The following is a 17,127-nucleotide window of genomic DNA, read 5'->3' on the forward strand; positions in this document are numbered from 1 at the left end:
AAGAGCTGAATGGACTTTAGATGCAGCTGCCCTCAGAGTAACTCACTGCTCTCTCTTCATTCCAGTGTATTTCCCTGGAGGAGCCACATATTTAATTAAAGCATGAGTAATGCACTAGAGAGTGCAAAGATAATCCCTTTTAGTGCTGATACCCCTTAAGCTAATAATTACTACTACGTTTTCTTTAAAGTGATGACCGGTAAAGCTAATTTCCAGGTTATTTTTTTACTTTAAAATAGCCTGTTTCCTGTTTTTATTATTCTATCTGGATATATAGTAGGTGTTTGTTCAGACTGCAGCACCACTGACGCCGTTCAGTGAAGCTCTTTCCAGTTTTATCTGTTTTGAAGCTGCAGGTAAAAGCAGCTGCTTTCTTTCAGGTGCAGTATGCTGGCTGAGGCAAGCAGAGGTGACAAGATGTGCAAATATGAAAATGATACGATTTAGATGAAGATCTTTGATGCTCATTTTTTACTCCTTGAGGTTTGACCCCAGCAGCACGTTAAAAATCTACCTTCAATCGACACTTTCTTTTTGCTTTGCAGTGATAAATCGCTCAGGAAGGGAAAGAAAACATGCATTTTGCTTCAAGTCAACCTTCTGTTGTTTTTTTTTTAATTAAGAAGTTGTGGCAACACAAGCAAGATTGTATTTTTACACCTTTTCTTAGCAGAGTAAAAGCCGATTTCTTTAATAAAAAAAAAACAGTTCAGGTTTTGATTACACAAACTCTTGTCAGATGACAGAATTTTAAAGGGTGAACTTTAAATTAATAATAGGAATTCTGCAATAGGATACTTTTCAAGCCAGAAGACAAATCTTTCTCTTTAAATAAAAATCTTATAGAATCAGAATGAGAACAACATTTCTGAAAGTGATTTCAAATCTGTACAAATAAAGACAGAAGCACATTTAACATAGAGCTGGTCATAGTAGACATTCAATAGGTTTGTAGCATTCTGCTGTATTCTGCTAAATTAGTTCAGATCTTAGTCAGCAAGGCTTTTTTTCATACAATAAAACATAATTAAATTCATTTTTTGGCTATACAAAGAATATTTTCAGTATGCAGTCACTATTGTAGAAAAGTTTCAGTTCCTGTTCTCTGAGTACTGAAAAACGACAAGTTGACCCTCCCAATATGGCGGCGCCGCAGCCATGGGAAACTGAATCTGGTGCCAAGCTGTCTAGCATGTGTTGCGATTAATGTTATACAAATGACATACCAGCTGGGGGCGCTGTTTCTCTGTTTAAAAAATACATCAAGATTAACCTAAGCAAATGTGCAGTGCGCGATGCTTTTTCAACAAGACATTTGTCCCATACAGGGAAAAAATGCGGAATCTATCATCAATATTAGAGAATAATACTTTATATGATAACTAAATCTAGAAAAAATAACCAGAAAGAAGACGAAGAAAGGGAACCAGAAGAAGAAGGAAGACAGCGGCGCCCCTATTCTGGAATTTACTGCATGATTTCTGGAACGACGTACTCTCGCGATACTAAGATACAATTAGCAGCAGCTGTGCTCAAGAGAAGCTTGTTTGTTGTTGCAGGGCTTAAAATGTCAACGAAAGTGAAAAATCACCACCTCAAAGGTAACATCACCCGTCGTTTAATTAGCTGTTAACATCAATATTCAGTAAAATGCTGCTTTTATTGTCGCGTCGGGTCAGTTTGAGCACACTAAAGCAAACGAAGATGAAGTTGTATGGTTTGAGTTAGCTTAGGCAACAATTTCTTTCCGTTACTTATTATGACAAGGGGCTGTTGAAAGTCCACAATAACATTTTAAAGCTATTAACTAACGTAAAACTTGTTTAAAATGTAATGTCTGACTTGTATTGTAACGATTAGTGTGTGTAACAGCTGTTAAACTTGTAGAGTTGCTTGTATTTTAATTATAGTGATGTAAAATGTTCTGTTTCCAATTAAACCAGTAATATGGATTGAGTTTTCCTTTTATTGAAGGAATGTAAATTTGTGCTGATGTAGTTCAGCCTTAAAGGAGACTCCACCCGGACCCACACCTGCTGCTCCTTCTCCTCCTTCAGCATCCTGACCTGCCGTCTCCATGACGACCCCTCCTCTAGTGCCTCCTTTCGTTGGTCAGCCTCCTCCCCCCCAGCAGCAGCAGCAGACCCAGGCTGCCAGAGATGTCAACACTTCCTCACTGTGTCGCATCGGCCAGGAGACTGTCCAAGACATCGTCCTCAGGACGATGGAGATCTTTCAGCTACTCAGGAACATGCAGGTCTGTTTCTACCTGCTCACGTTTTGAGTCACTTTTTTTCCTTTCTAATTTGCTTTCAAGACTCAGAGCTCCTATAAGTTAGTAGAGATGTTATTTTGGACTTTAGTCGCCGTTTCACAGTCCATGAAACTCACTATGTCGTGAAATTGTAAAGCATGTGTAAAAACTTTATGGATTAGATGTTTTTTAATGTTTGTCCAGTGGTTCTACCGAAATAAATGCACATATCACTCTGACAAATGATGATGACAACTTGGCTTAGTGCGACCCCAAAATTAATATACTTTTTTTTAAGTACAGGAATAAAGTAGAACTTGTAATAATTTAGTCACCTTTGGTACATTAGAAAACGCCTAGTTTAAAATATTTTAAGCATCTTCCACATTATCGTTTTGGAGATAACGGAGTTAAATGAAGAAGTTAGAGAAAAAATGCCGTTGTTTGAAAGTTCAGTCCGTCTGTCCGTCCAACCATCATTTTTCCTGGACTTATAATATGTAATTGTCACACAAGCCTGATGCATCTGCCAAGTTTTATGAGTTTTTGTATAAGTTTTGACAGCCAAAAAGCTAATTCATTTGACACAATAATAATAATAATCACCGCTCTGGTGTAATTATCAAATGTCATTGTAATTTGTACTTCACAAGGTTCTGATGCTGATGGCTGTGATCATGTAGAATCTCCTGTAGCAGTCTCTGTTACAACAGATCTAGAGAAGCCTCTGACTGAAGACATGGTTGTTCTAACGCAGACTCATGAAGTGTATGCTTCGTAAAAATCAAATGTACTTGATTTTTATGAAGAATCTCTTTTCACCAACTCCAGATCTTCCAGAGTAGTCCCAGAACAGATCAGGTTGTTGAATCTGTGCAGCATCTGGTTGTAAACACTGAAGGATTGAGGTTTCCTTAAGAAACGTTCAGTACTGTCTGCTCCGTCCCTTAAGGTGAACACCGACATATTTATTCTCCTCAACCACCTCCACTTCGTCGCCCATGAAGCTGTAGCTGAAAACAGAGTTTTAATTATATCAAAACAATTAGAGGGGCTCTGAAGAATAAATGCTGCTATCTTCACAGAATTTATCTCTTGCCTGGCGTTTTTAGCTAGCGGCTTATTTTGTTTACAAGTGGAAATAGGTGGAGTAGCTAAAATTTTACTCAAGTAAAGGTAAAAAGTAGCTTTTCAAGAAATATTTGAAACAAAGGCAACATAAGTACAGAGTAACTGATCAAAAAATCTGATTTACTATTTTAAAATGGTGTCATTAAACACACAATATAAAATGAAAATGTGGCATTTTTAAAACTAAAGCAACATTTTGGCAGAAAAACATTTATAACTGAAAAAGGAGAAACTTTTTCAGTTATAAATGTTACATAAAGCTAATGCTTAAGTAGGTAATGTGAACATTAGAGCAGGGTAATATACTTTCAGTGATAATAAATAGTGTTTATTGCATCTTATTGACCTCCAGCAGATAAAAAACATCAGAACAACAAAGCCTGTGTACAAACAAGAAGTCTCACTTTAACATAAACTTTAGGTTTATGTCATACATTTTTGCTCTTTCTTCATCAGAGTTAACTGGCACATTTTTTCCACTCAAGTAGATGTAACTAGTTACTACCCATCTCTGTTTACAAGAATAGCCGTCGTCATTTTCTCTGAGGTCAGGCTGATATCTAAATTTCTTCTCCTGATTCTTTTTAGTTATTTGGTTGTTGCTCAGTTTTGGTTTTTCTTAAAGTCGAGGTCAACTTGAACGTCTCCATCGTCCTCAGTCGCTCTCCCTGCTGCATGTTTGCATCAGAGCCAAACAAGCATTCTTCTTGCTCAGCAGAATTCACAAACAACATTGTTGTGACTTGTTTCTTTAGATCACAGACTGTCTTGCTAATAAAAATTCTTCCTGTATCCTCTCTCCTCCGCACTCTTTATTCCTGTCTCGTCTCTGTTTCTCTGTCTCCTTGTTCGCCCTGCAGGCAGGCTTGTTCATGTTATGTAGGATGTTTATAATCAGACATTGGAACCTCAGGGGCTTGTTGATCCTCTCAATGAAAGAATGCATTGTTGCTTTTAACACCATTGTAGTTTAATGCCAGTAATCTTGGAAAAAAAACAAACAAAAAAAAAACATCCAGCCGTGGTGGAAGACTTTGTTTTGATGATGCTGAATTGGGATTTAATCTCGTAAAAAGAATATTTTCTGTGAAGCTGCATTAAATAAGCAAGTTAGCTACGCCCCAGAAGATCTGAGCTGTGTAATTAAATTACAACTTTTTCTGTTTATTTCAAAATATGTTGGATCCATAACCCTTCAGATGCTAGCTAAGCTAATTAGCTTCATGCATCTTATTTTATGAATGCAACCAGGCTGGTGTATGACTGCTACAAATGTTTATTGATACATATTCTAAGATTAATATTAGAAGTGATTCGATATCAGTCGAGTGATCAAAGTGAACTACACATGGTTTATGGAAGAATAAATGTGTATTAATTTTGCCGACAAAATTAGTAAATAATCTTAACCCTGAGCTATATTCTGTAATAAAAATCTATATTTAGGCTTACTAATGTCTTCTAGTTATACGTTAAAACAAACACCATGCGACCAAAAGTCAAAGGTATTTGCAATTTTGGGTATGAGGCTTTTTAGTGACGCTAGGCAACTTGGGAATGGAATACCTGGATGTAAAATTGTAGAAACTAAATTCTATGCATGTATTTTATTACGCAATTTTGAATCAAAAGATTACTTCAGATTATAGAAGAATTATATAAAGAATAAATTATTTACATAAGCACGTACCGTAATGCAGTACGTTTTTTTCTGTTTATTTCAGATGGGATAAAAGCAGTAAAGGTTTTTTTTCAGCATTTAGCTGTATTTAAGACTACAGTATGAACACTAATAATTGTACAAAAGTCTTGTTTGAGAACATCAATAAAAATAATCAAACTGAGATTAAAAATCAGTTTCATTCCTTATGTGCCTAGTGGATCTAATTAGCAACACACCTAAATTTACACAAATTTTAGGTGCAATGTTTAAATTTATACTGTCTAACATTTGAAGGCAAAAACAAGTATTTTTTTGTAGAATTGGATATAAATTCAGGATTTATGGTATTAAAATAAATCCTGAATTTATTTTAAATGACGCAAACAGTTTTGCCTCATTTTATCCTTTGGGGCAGATAAATGAACCAGGCGTCTCTGACCAGGCGCTTCTCTGACCAGGTGTGTCTCTTCTCCTTCTCAGCTACCCAATGGAGTGACGTATCACCCCAACACGCATCAGGACCGGCTGGGGAAACTTCAGGAGCATCTCCGGATGCTTTCCGTTCTCTTTCGCAAGCTGCGACTGGTCTACGACAAATGCAACGAGAACTGCGCCGGGCTGGACCCCATCCCCCCAGAGGTCAGAGGTTAACAGATTGAGTTACTACATTTAACACAGTTTGATTTAAAATATATAAATTTGACCCTCTATAATTCATGTTATGTATTTATTCCCCTAAAACACAAGATTAGTTTTTTTTCTGCTTTATATTTATTTATTTGCTATTTATTATTCCACTAATTATTTTTGACGATTGATTATTTGAACAAAATAAATTGACATATTTTGCAGAATTTTCATTTAACCATTTAAAAATATATTAAGATTCAAATTAATAATAGTAATTCCTTGTTTTTTTAAATAAAACAGATATTGTATTACCTAAAATGTAGTAACACATAATTCCTCCGGTTTGCTTGATTATTTGTAGCTAAGGATTAATCTGCATTTAAACAAAATACCTTTCACAGAATTTGTGAAGCTAAAATTATGCCACATAATTGACAGAAAAGGTTTATTTTTTATCTTAAGTGCAAAATTTATAAGTATTTTGTAGTTTTGAATTAATTACTAATCTGACTGCATTTTTGTTCCTGCAAACGGTATTTTTTTTACAGCCTGTATGCACCAATTAATGATTAATCAATTACTAAACTACTTGACGATTATTTCAACGATCGATTAGTAACACTTAAATGGTTCAGCTCTGGTCTACATGCAGGCTTGTTTGCTTTTGGTACATGTGAAATCACAGACCCAGACTTGAACTCTCTGATTGCTCTTCACATGTGCTGCAGCGCTGCAGCCTGGCTTTCCGCTGCTTTCTGATTGGATTTGCGGCTGCAGCAGTCGCATCCCGATCTCTACAGGTTGCCTCAGAGCTAATCCTCGTCTCCAGTCTCCCACTGGGGAAAATGGAGGATGTGGGAGGAGACAGGTCTTAAATTGGAACAAATTTCTGTTTAATGCCAACCTTGTGTTGAGTAATATCTGGACAGCGGTTTGTTTTTCCACCTCTAAATCAAAATCTATGGCGACATTTTCCTCCTGCTGTTGCCGCCTGACCTCCACCTTTATTTAAATGTGTATTCATTTCCCCTGGAGACCCGGAGCGGCGCTGACCAGCCAATAACTTAGCTCACCGTGTTTGTCTGGGGCTGAGCGTTGTTGATTTTGGCCCAGCGGCTGCCTCGTTTATCATCCCGGGGAAAATTCAGGTGCCAGCCTGACAGCAGCTCGCTATTGGCTGCCTGAAACAGGAAGTGGAATCAATGACTGGAGCGGTGTGACCTCATCGCAGCCTAATTAGCAGCAGACCCGTTTAATGAACAGCTGGACTGAGCGCACACATCAGGCTCCTTTCCTCTCCAGCTGGCGCTAGCTGCAGCTTTTCCCTCCGTCTTTCTCCATCTTTACATGATTAGTTGATCTTTTTTCCTTTTTCTGTTCAGTATTACCTCTTTTCCTCCTTTTTCTGCAGGCCAGTTTTTATTTTTACGGTTCCTTGGACATGTAATACCTTTTGAACCTTTTCGTCACATTCCATCTACAAACTTCAATGTTTTTAAATACAGGATTGGCAAACATTTCAGCCAGCAGATGTGCAAATCAGTGCAATTTAAGAGGATGGAATTAAACAGGACTGACTCCATATGTATGCCATACTTTATGGCTGATTTAAGAAAAAAAACATAATTTTTGAGTCATTTTGTATGGCTTTACACCACAAATTTGGTTCAGCATTCCGGGCAGTTTATGCATATTAACTGAGGCAAAACACTTTTAAAAAAATAATGAGGCAAAAAAAAAAATCCTTCCCAGAATTCGTCTTTTATCAGCCACATTTATTGCTTTCATTTTAATTTTATAGGAAATAAGACCTCCAGCCTCGAGAGATTTACACTTGGACGCAGACTTGGAGCACCATTTTCTTAACTAGGCTAAATAAAGCGAGATTTTTGAAGAAATGTGGATCATACTCTGTTTCTAATAATTTGGCACATATTGAAATAAAACTCTATGTCCTTTTTAAAAAAAGATTTACCATTTTTCTACAAACAACAACCAAACTTTGGTTAAAATATGTAGTTAAAATCAAATAAAATTGTATTTGTAGAGCACATTTCAGTGTTTCCATTATAAAGGCAAACATTAACAGTTGAAACATTAAATGTTTCCATCTAAATGTTGGTTAGTGTTTCACTTAAGGTACCAATTTAAATGTAACGTTAAAATATTTTAATAATCTTTGTGTCCTGCTTTTAACTCGTCTGGTTTTGAGTCCTGTCGCCACGTTTGGACACTTCTGGCTTCACTGTTTGGTCTTTATAATACAGTTTGAATCATGAAGTTTTCTAGAAAACTGATGGATTCAAACGAGATTAAATTACATACATGTTGGCGTGTCACAATTAATCGCATGATAAATTAAAGCAAACTCCATCATTTCTATTTGCAAAATTTAAAAACTGGATTAGCACTTTTTGTTAAGATAATTTTGTTCATAATTTATTGTACTTGTTTTTTCTGTGGTTTATTTGGATTGGATTTTTAAAATGTCTTCCAGTTCCAGTTTTAAATGTTTGAGAATTTAAAGTTTAAGTTTATAGATCTTTGAGAATATGTGCATTATTTTGCCATCACCATTATGTTACTTTAAATATTAGTGTTTATTGCAATAACTAATTTATCGCGGAGCAGAATTGGTTATTTTCAGGCCTACTTGCATGTCGACTCCACCAAATTAATGATGTGCATGATTTACTTTTCACATTTTGCTGAAACCTTTTCCCTTCTGCTTCAGAGTTATTCATTGCTTTGTGCTGGACTGTCACATAAAATTTAAATAAAACACATTTAGGTCTGTGGCTGTTGGCTGGAAAAGGTTTAGGGAGCATACATTTTTCTGCAAGGCACCAAATTCTCCTTTTCTTCTACTTCACTCTTGCTCCAGTCCGCCGCAGCTCTTGTCATTTCCTGCAGCGAACAGTCAAGCGGTTTCATTTCCCTCTCTCCTTATCCGCTCACCCTGTTATTTTCTTATTACTTGTTTTCTTTTTTCTCCCGTTTCCGCTTTTTTTCTGCCTCTGCCCTTTTCCTCTTGTCTCACCGAGGCAACCTGGAGAACTTCATTAGCTCATTCCTCTCTGTCAGGCTGGAAACCACATCCATCTTTCTGTAGAGGAGGCCCGGGTTGTGACTCACAGGCACATACATTTACTCTGACTCGCATGCACAGAGCGCTCTGCATCCATCTTTTCCCAGCTGGACTCAGCACATTTTATTTCCTTCCTGCTCCTTTGCCAGAGTCGACCCTCAGGATTCGATATGTGGATCGGTTTTGCTCTTAAATGATCTGATGAAAAAACATTTCTGTTTTCCTTCTGGGACGCAGCTTATAGATTGTTTTAATGTCCAACTCGATGTCAGTGTTGTTCTTTCTTTCTTCTTCTAAGATCACGGTTTAGATTGGGAGTTTTTCCAGGAAACTCTCAGGATTGAAAGGTTTCCTTTATTGATCTTTTATTGGTGCTTTTGAAACCCAAATGGGTGAAATGTTTCACCTCTTTCGTCTTTAGTTTAGATTTAAATATTTCACTTTGACCTTTTCAGGGTTCTTGGAAATCCTTGAAAATGCTTGAACTTCGGCGAGGTGTTTTCAAGGTTTGGTCCTTAAAACGCTTAATAATCAAACAGCGCAGTTTTGTAATAATTCGCAATCTATTGTTTGACTAAAAGCATAAATTTGGAAAACAGTATTTACAGTTGAAACCAGATAATTTAAACACATTTTTTTTCTTGCCATCTGAAGTTAAATCAGACCAAATTTATCTTCATTTAGGTTATTAAATTATTTCTGCTTGCTAAATTCGAGAAAACTTGGCAAGAACAATTTTTAATAAAGATTTTTTTGTAACTTTTCTCTGACCAGTCAGGTATACAAGGTGTGTGTGTGAGAAACATTTCAAAACATATTTTGTTTTATTTTAGTTTCCCTTATCCCTACTGCAGAATATACAATACTATTATAAGACATTAGTAAAAACGGTAATAAATTATGTAAATGGTCTTTTTTTGTATTCATTTTTGAAAAACCTGCCTTGAAAAGTGCTTGAATTTTACGAACCTTTCTTTCTGCCCTCTCTTCCTCCAGGTTTTCTTGTTTTGCTCGTTTCCCTCTCGCTCTGGTTATTAGTTTGATCGCTTCAGTCATCAAGCAGCTGCACAGCTTCAGGCTAATCGGAAATTAACCAAAAACTTTGGGCTGTTTATAGTAAAGTTATCCAAAATAGTTGGAGTGAAAAAGTGTTTTCTCGGAGGTTCTCCAGCCTAATCTGTGTTTATCATCTTGTCTGCTATGAAGGTCTGAGTTTTGGAGAGGCTCCATTATGTTTGCTTAACTTTGTTTTTGCCCACAGCGACTTTGTTCTTTCAGGAATAGTTTTGCTTTTTCTTGTATAAACTAAGCTTGTTTCATACCAGTCCAGTCAGTAATTTGGATATATTCATACATAAGTTTTATTTTACTGGAGTTTCTCTAAACACAAGCGACGTACAGTCCCTGTACTCCTAAAATTACACCTTCACCAGTTTTTATTGCTTTCCACAAGCTGCTGGTTGGATATTTCATCCAGAAGTCTTTTGATCTTGTGGGATTTCTTTTGGCACAGATCTAGTTTTAAAGCATAGTGTAAATGATTTCAAACAGGTTGAGATTTAAGCCATTTTAATAGTTCTTTGTTTTCAGATGCTGCACCAATCTGCCTCCATTTTCCACCCATTTGTGAATAACACCTTTAGATACTTGGTGTGTTTTCACACCTGACAGTCTGGTAGACTTGGTTCGATTGGGGAGAAAAGCTGCTACATTTGCTGCATTTTCAGCTGCTGTGGTTCAAATTCACACTAACTAACTAACCCTTTGAGAAACCTGGTCCTTTTCTCGCCTGTGGTGGCGCTACGCCATGAACCAGTGAAGGAAACGACACAAAAACCTCTGAAGAAGACATGAGCGCAACTTCCTTCTGTGCAAAATGCAAACAAAAATGGAGTAGCTTCAGTTTTTAGTGGTTGGTAGGATTTTTCTTGTCTTTGGTAAAATACCAAGAGTCATTTCTTCAGCCAGTCGTGTGTTTGTTTTATTTGTATTTACCCAGAATGCCCTGTGCTGTAATCCACTTTTTACTTTTGGAGCTTTTATGCACAGAGTCACTCAAACTGCACCACAGTTCAGCTGAACTAAGACCAACGTTTGCTTTCTTTGTCCGCATCAGTTTGATTCACAACTCCGCAAGCGAACTGAACTTTCTAGACAAACAAACCAGAGTTTGGTTAAACTGGACTAAACAAGCCTGGTGTGAATTCATCCTAAAGGCTTGTAAGAAGAAGAAATAAGGGGAAGGTTTAGTGAAGAAGTAACACTGCCTAGAAATTCTCCCCAGAAATGATATGAACAGCAAGTCTTTCATTTCAGTCAGTTTTAAAATGGTCTAAAGGTAACATCTGCACTCAGATTTTGAATCATTGTCTTTCATGGAAAAAGGTAGTAAATTGTTCACTTGAAGTAAACGTTTGGTTCTAAACTATTTAGTATCTGAGGCACCAAATGAAAACAAATACAACCCTCTGGATTATTAACAGATTTTTACAAAGTTCCCCTTGATTTGGACTCGGACTAAATATAAGTTCTGGTTCCCCTGCTTAAAACTGTAGAGGACAAAGACTGAGCTGATTTGAGATAATTACTACAATATTTTACCAATCGTCAAACATGGTGGCACAAAGTGGATGGAATAATAAAAACCGACTGCCTCCATTTTTTTCATGTTCAGCCAGATGTTTTAACTCTGGATGTTCCAACAGAACAAAATAAGCCAAAGCTCACATTAGAAGTGGTTTCAGAGAAGCTAACGCCAGCTAGCGGGAAACATCTGGAGTGTTGACGGCCTCAGCTCTGCCTTAGTACTGGAGTTTTGCCTTAAATTCACTAGTTTGGATGTTAGATTTTCAACTGGATGACGCCAGAAGGAAAATGTTTTTCTGCAAATTGCTCAGGATTATTTTGTCAAATATTACATTTTAGCCTGTGTAATTACAGAAAATCCACATAAATCCAAACGTGTACAGCCTGTTTTTATAATTTATTGACGTCATTTGTATAATCCGGCCAAGAAAAGAAGCAAAAGAAAACACCAAATGGTGATATTCATGCGCAAAATGAGTGTAGGTAAAATCCCTTCTGGAGCCGTCTAGGGTGTACATAGACCAGTATGATTTCCCCTTACAAAAAGACATAATTAGGTATTTAGTTGCTTCGTTTTAGTTTGCACAATCTAGCTTTTAAAAAAGTGCAGCAAACTTGCTTCTCGCCTCCCGTCGCCCCCTGTGTTGACCAGCAGGGGGCAGTATGACGTCAGAAAGCATGCAGCGGCCCAGGCGGCTCCCCAGAATGCTGCCATAGCCTGAAATCTCTTGCACATCAGCCTCTTGGTGGTGTCAAGCAGACAAGGTCAAGCACACAGAGCGTTTAAAAATGAATTAATCTCTCACTCGCTGTCTCCTTCTCTCACAGAGAGGCGAATCAGACCGCCGGAGCTGGAGAGCTTACACTCGATCCCCCTTTTTTCTGTTGCTTCTTGGAAACCAGAGTAGAAGACAGCTGATGGGTCACGCATTGTATCTGGGAGTGAGATGAGAGCACAAGTTAATCCAAACTTTACATGAGAATAAAATGCCTGTTTTATTATTCGAGAAAGAATAGTATGAAAATTCTGAGTTCTTGGATTAAATCCAGATTATTCTGAAAACAGATTTTATTACAATAAATATGAAACCTTAAAGGTGACATATAATGCTCTCTTGAACAGATTAGCATAAGTCTGTGGGTTATGAGAAACATTTTGCACAAAATAATTCTTAAATAATGAGAATTTAGTCTGTTTTTTGAGTTTCTTACAGAAGGAGCTGTTTCAGGGCCTCTTGTCACTTTAAATCCTAATAACCTGCTGCTGGCCACGCCCCCTAACTCAAAGTTTACACTCACACGTGAAAATGGCTGCAGGCACGTAATTATATGACTGTACATCTTAGAAAAGCAGAAGTAGAGCCTCCTACACAACCATCAAGATTACAGCAAGTGGTTTCTGGACAATAAGTCAAATACAAAACTCTTGTCTTTTCCAGCAGCCATTGTACGGCGCATAAAGCGGTAAAACCAGCTGAACAAACTTGTTCGAGTTATGCTTTGGTTGCTAGGTGACGGGCAGAACTCCGCTGGGGTTGCTAGGTAACGGGCAGTGCCTGCTGATTTTTGAAGCTACATTCTGAAGGTTTTTGAAACTGTTCATTTTTCAGACACCAAAAAACATAAATTCATTGCCAAAAACACCGACAGGATGGTTTTTTTAAAAATTTTTTTTAAGTGCTTGGGTTGTTTTTAAGAAGCAGTAAATGGAAGTACTAAAATTTGGCATCATAGGCGCCGTGTAACGGTGCCGCCTTATCTGCGTCAGTCATTTGAGTGCAGTTGCTTTGCTTGCAGTAAGTAGTAAAGCCACACTTTTGTTTGCTCTCTCCTTTCCAGCAACTGATACCCTTTGTGGAGGACGACGGCTCCAAACATGAGGACCGATCTGGCGGGCAGAGCCACCTCACCAGCGAGGAGAGGAGAGAAATCCTGGAAGTCAACAAGGTATTATGTTCTCTATCTTGGTAGCACAGCCGTGTTTGTGTTGCAGGTTGGGTTTCCAGTCCGTGCTAACATGAGATAATGTGTGAACAGTAATTGCAGGGGGAAAAAAATTAAGTAAAGTTTCCACATTATCTTCTAGATTACAAATGGAAATTAAGCATGAAATTTCTTCCAGGCAGGTAGTGTGAAACATTAGCATTGATTTGATGTCTTAAAGGCTGACTTGCTGTTGTTTGGATAACGTGCAGCAGAATTAAGGGGCTACGCTTGGTTAACTTTATTATCTGCTGATAGAGTTTGTGTATTTAAATGAGGTTTGGAGGCTACAGGGAAATGCTATTAAATTCTAATAGGGAATTTATTTCTTTTGAGAATTTCAGCTACTCTAAGGTTTCTGTGCATTTTGTTGCTGTGCAGGTGGTCGCACCTGGGCTTGTGGTTTGCATTCATAATCCAGAACAACATTAAACCTGATTAGGTTTTTTCCTCCTGCTACAGAAGACGGAGCCCTACTCCTCTGTGGCGGTTAAAACTTAAAGCAAATCCCCTGTTGGGGTTTCTAATTGTCCTTTCCACACAAACTGCCTTTGTCCCTCACTCCTATACACTGCAGAGTAGGAAACTATTTATTTATGTGTTTATCTAAGGGTTTAAGGAGACTACTCTTCCAGGAGTCCACACCAAACATTCCTAATTAAGTCAACTTTTATAGACATTACAAAATGACATAATGGTCTTCCATAAGACACAAACAAAATTAAATTACAAATCAGCTGTTACAAACATTACAAAAAGACCTGGCAAAATACATTATCCACAAACTACTTCAGCAATATAAAAACTAAAATAAAAATAAATAAAACAAATGAATATAAATTCAGCCATTGCATTAACTAAATATTAATTCATTCTCTTTTACAGATTTTAACAGCCATTAATGTGATTTCAGATGGCAACATATTCCAAAAAGAAATTGGTCTGAAATGGTGGCAAGTGATGCTAGCTCAGATGCTAGCTGTTTGCACAAGTGTGAACTTTGAGTAGGCCACTCCAATATTAATGTTTCACTGTCACTGGAAAGTTTTATTTTTTATTTTTGGAAGAAAATTGTCTAGTATGATTTAGAACCACATTTATTTTTCCTTCTAGGATCAATTTTTGAATTTCATTAATTGTCTCAGGAAGTTTTTGTTCAAATTGTTTTGCATCGTAAAAACATTATAAAGTTACCAATTATGAAACAAACGATAAACATTACATGTTGTCAAATGCCTCTATCAAAATCATCAATACACATCAAATATGTTGATCAATGCTTCATTTACTACTAATCAAAAGCAACTCTATACAGGTGGGGTTTTAGTTGTGATTTAAATGAACTCAGTGTTTCAGCTGTTTTGCAGTTTTCTGGACATTTAGTTCAGATTAGTGCAGCATAAAAACTGAGTGCTGGTTCTCCATGTTTGCTTCTAGGAACAGAAGATTTAACAGGTCTGGAACAGCAGATCATTAATGTGTTGTGGTGCTAAGCATCTCAGTGATTTATGAATTAACAGTATTTCATAGACTTCCTAGTTTTGGTGAGAACACCAGCATTCTGGATCAGCTGCAGCTGGAGGATTGGTCTTTTAGTCAGACCTGTGAAGACGCTGTTGCAGTAATCAATGCGACTAAAGATAAACGCAGGGATGAGTTTCTCTAGATCCTGCTGAGGCATCAGTCCTCTAATCCAGGAGATGGTCTTCAGGTGATAGAAGGCCGACTTTGTGACTATCTTTATGTGGCTCTGAAGGTTCAGGTCAGAGTCCATCACTACTCCCAGGTTTCGGGCTGATCGCTGGTTTTAGTTGTAATAACTGAAGCTGAAGCTTTAGGTCCAAAGATAATAACTTCAGTTTCATTTCTGCTCAGCTGGAGAAAGTTTTGGCACATCCACACATTTATTTCTATACGAATAAATGTATAGAGATAAATGTTTTATCTTTATAAAACAGATAAATGTTTTAATCATCCATTCGGTGCTTGGATGGGTTCAGAGTCACCTGGTGACATCGTGATGAAGAGCTGTGTATCATCTGCGTAGTTATGGTTACTAATATTATTTCTTGTTATAACCTGATTTCAAAAGGAACCAACACATTTTACTTTATTTCTGGCTGAAATATTTCTAACGTGGGGGATAAATTATTTTTCACAGAAATGTATACCTCCAAATCTGTCACTCGTTTTGATCCTGATGTCTTTTCAGAGCCGAGGAAGGAAATCATAGCTAGCTGCGTTTTAAATATTAATAAGACAGCAGCAATAACTGGATTTTTCTCCTCCATTTCTTTTGACTATGGTGTTCATTTTTGAGCAGTTTTCATGTGTCTGACATCAAACAGACGTAAAAGCTTTTTCAGCTTTATTTACTGTCAGAAATGCTTTTTCTCGACTCTAATAGAGAAGCGGCGTTGTAAGACTGCGAAGCGCTGTGCTGGGAGCTTTTCTTCAAACTGACATCGCGTGTCAGTCAGCGCTGAAATGTCATGGGAGCCGAACGATGCAGACAAACAAGGTGAATCTTAGCGCAGAAAAAGATGTTATAATGACTGACATGGGCTCTTGCAAGTTAATGAAAGAGAAGAAGAGAGGTCTTGTAGACGGAGAAAACGTTATTAAATTCTTTTGAGTTTAACTGAATGCATGGACTTATTGATTAGTGCGGTAACCTTTGAGCTGCCCCTAAATATTACTCTGGTTCTGTAGGCGTTTTAATTAATGACTGAGGCATTGTGGGAATGGATTTTATTTCTTAACATTGGCTGTCTTGAACCTGTATAATTAACTTTTTCTGCATTAATTTACATTAATTTATTATGGAGAGACAATTTAGATTCATCCTAGTCATCTGTGGGCTTTAATTTTAGTAAAAATAATCTTGAGACATGTTCCTCCTTGTGGGATTCTTGCTCAACAGTTCTTAAGGTTTCCTGAAGGTCTTCTTGAAAATTGTCTGCCTCTTTACTTTTTTATGCTGCATTATGTGAATTTTTAAAGTAATAATTATTGCTTAGCCACTTCACATCAATCTGTGACTGATTCTGGCATAAAAAGGCTTTTAAACTCAAGGTTGTTTTGAAATAACTGACAACTTGGCAAAGAACCAATTTTAAATTGGATATTTAGTCTCCTGGTTACTAGTAGCCTGTGACAAAGACCCAATTGTTCTCATTTCTTTAGTTGTGTCTATTAAAAATAACAAAGACAACATGGTTTGACAGAGGGAAAACGGTATTTTGGTTCTTGGCTGTAGACCTTGCGTCAGGTGCCGTTTCTTAGACATGTCTTATAAACTGTTTTCTGTATGTAGATTTTTAGGACACATACTGCTTCTTTTGTTTTGTAGCAGTTTTTCTCCTTTTCTTTGGACCGCATTGCGTACCGTCGTCAGTATTTTAAAAAAATGTAAAACCCTTGGCTTCTTTAAATGAATCAGTGATGAAATTATTTTTGGGAATAAAATATAAAGAGATTTCTAAAATACATAAAAAATAATTTTTACACTAAGACTAAAGGAGACTTAAAACCTGTCTTCTATTTGAGTTCATAAAAATTAGAAGTTTGTAGTAACTAGCTACATGACGAGGTCCAGAGTTATGATGTAAAAGTTGTATAAACTGAGACCTGACCATTCAGACTGTATATGCGTTAAATAATCTGATTTGTATCCGATTTTATCACCACATATAGAAGCTGCACAGATGCGATTGTTTTGGAGGGTGAAAAGATCGAAATAGGTAGTTCCCACAAGTCTGAACCGGAAATGATCCACGCTATTTTAGTAGG

The 17,127-nt window shown here is 37.1% G+C and overlaps 1 protein-coding gene across 4 annotated transcripts in view; it reads left to right on the forward strand.

Annotated features, from left to right (window-relative positions):
* Nucleotides 1-1,444: 1,444 nt before the first annotated feature.
* Nucleotides 1,445-17,127, forward strand: part of med30 (mediator complex subunit 30) — a 48,500-nt gene continuing 32,817 nt past the window's right edge. The window contains exons 1-4 of one of the 4 annotated variants that reach the window (XM_015005394.2): nucleotides 1,445-1,601; nucleotides 2,058-2,257; nucleotides 5,529-5,687; nucleotides 13,192-13,299. In XM_015005394.2, coding sequence (XP_014860880.1) covers nucleotides 2,078-2,257; nucleotides 5,529-5,687; nucleotides 13,192-13,299 — 447 coding nt within the window. In that variant the 5' untranslated portion in view covers nucleotides 1,445-1,601; nucleotides 2,058-2,077. The other 3 variants (XM_015005391.2, XM_015005393.2, XM_015005392.2) reach the window with 3 other exon arrangements.

Source organism: Poecilia mexicana, unplaced genomic scaffold (assembly GCF_051168715.1).
Source record: "Poecilia mexicana isolate PSO_F unplaced genomic scaffold, ASM5116871v1 scaffold_11, whole genome shotgun sequence".
Taxonomy (NCBI): domain Eukaryota; kingdom Metazoa; phylum Chordata; class Actinopteri; order Cyprinodontiformes; family Poeciliidae; genus Poecilia; species Poecilia mexicana.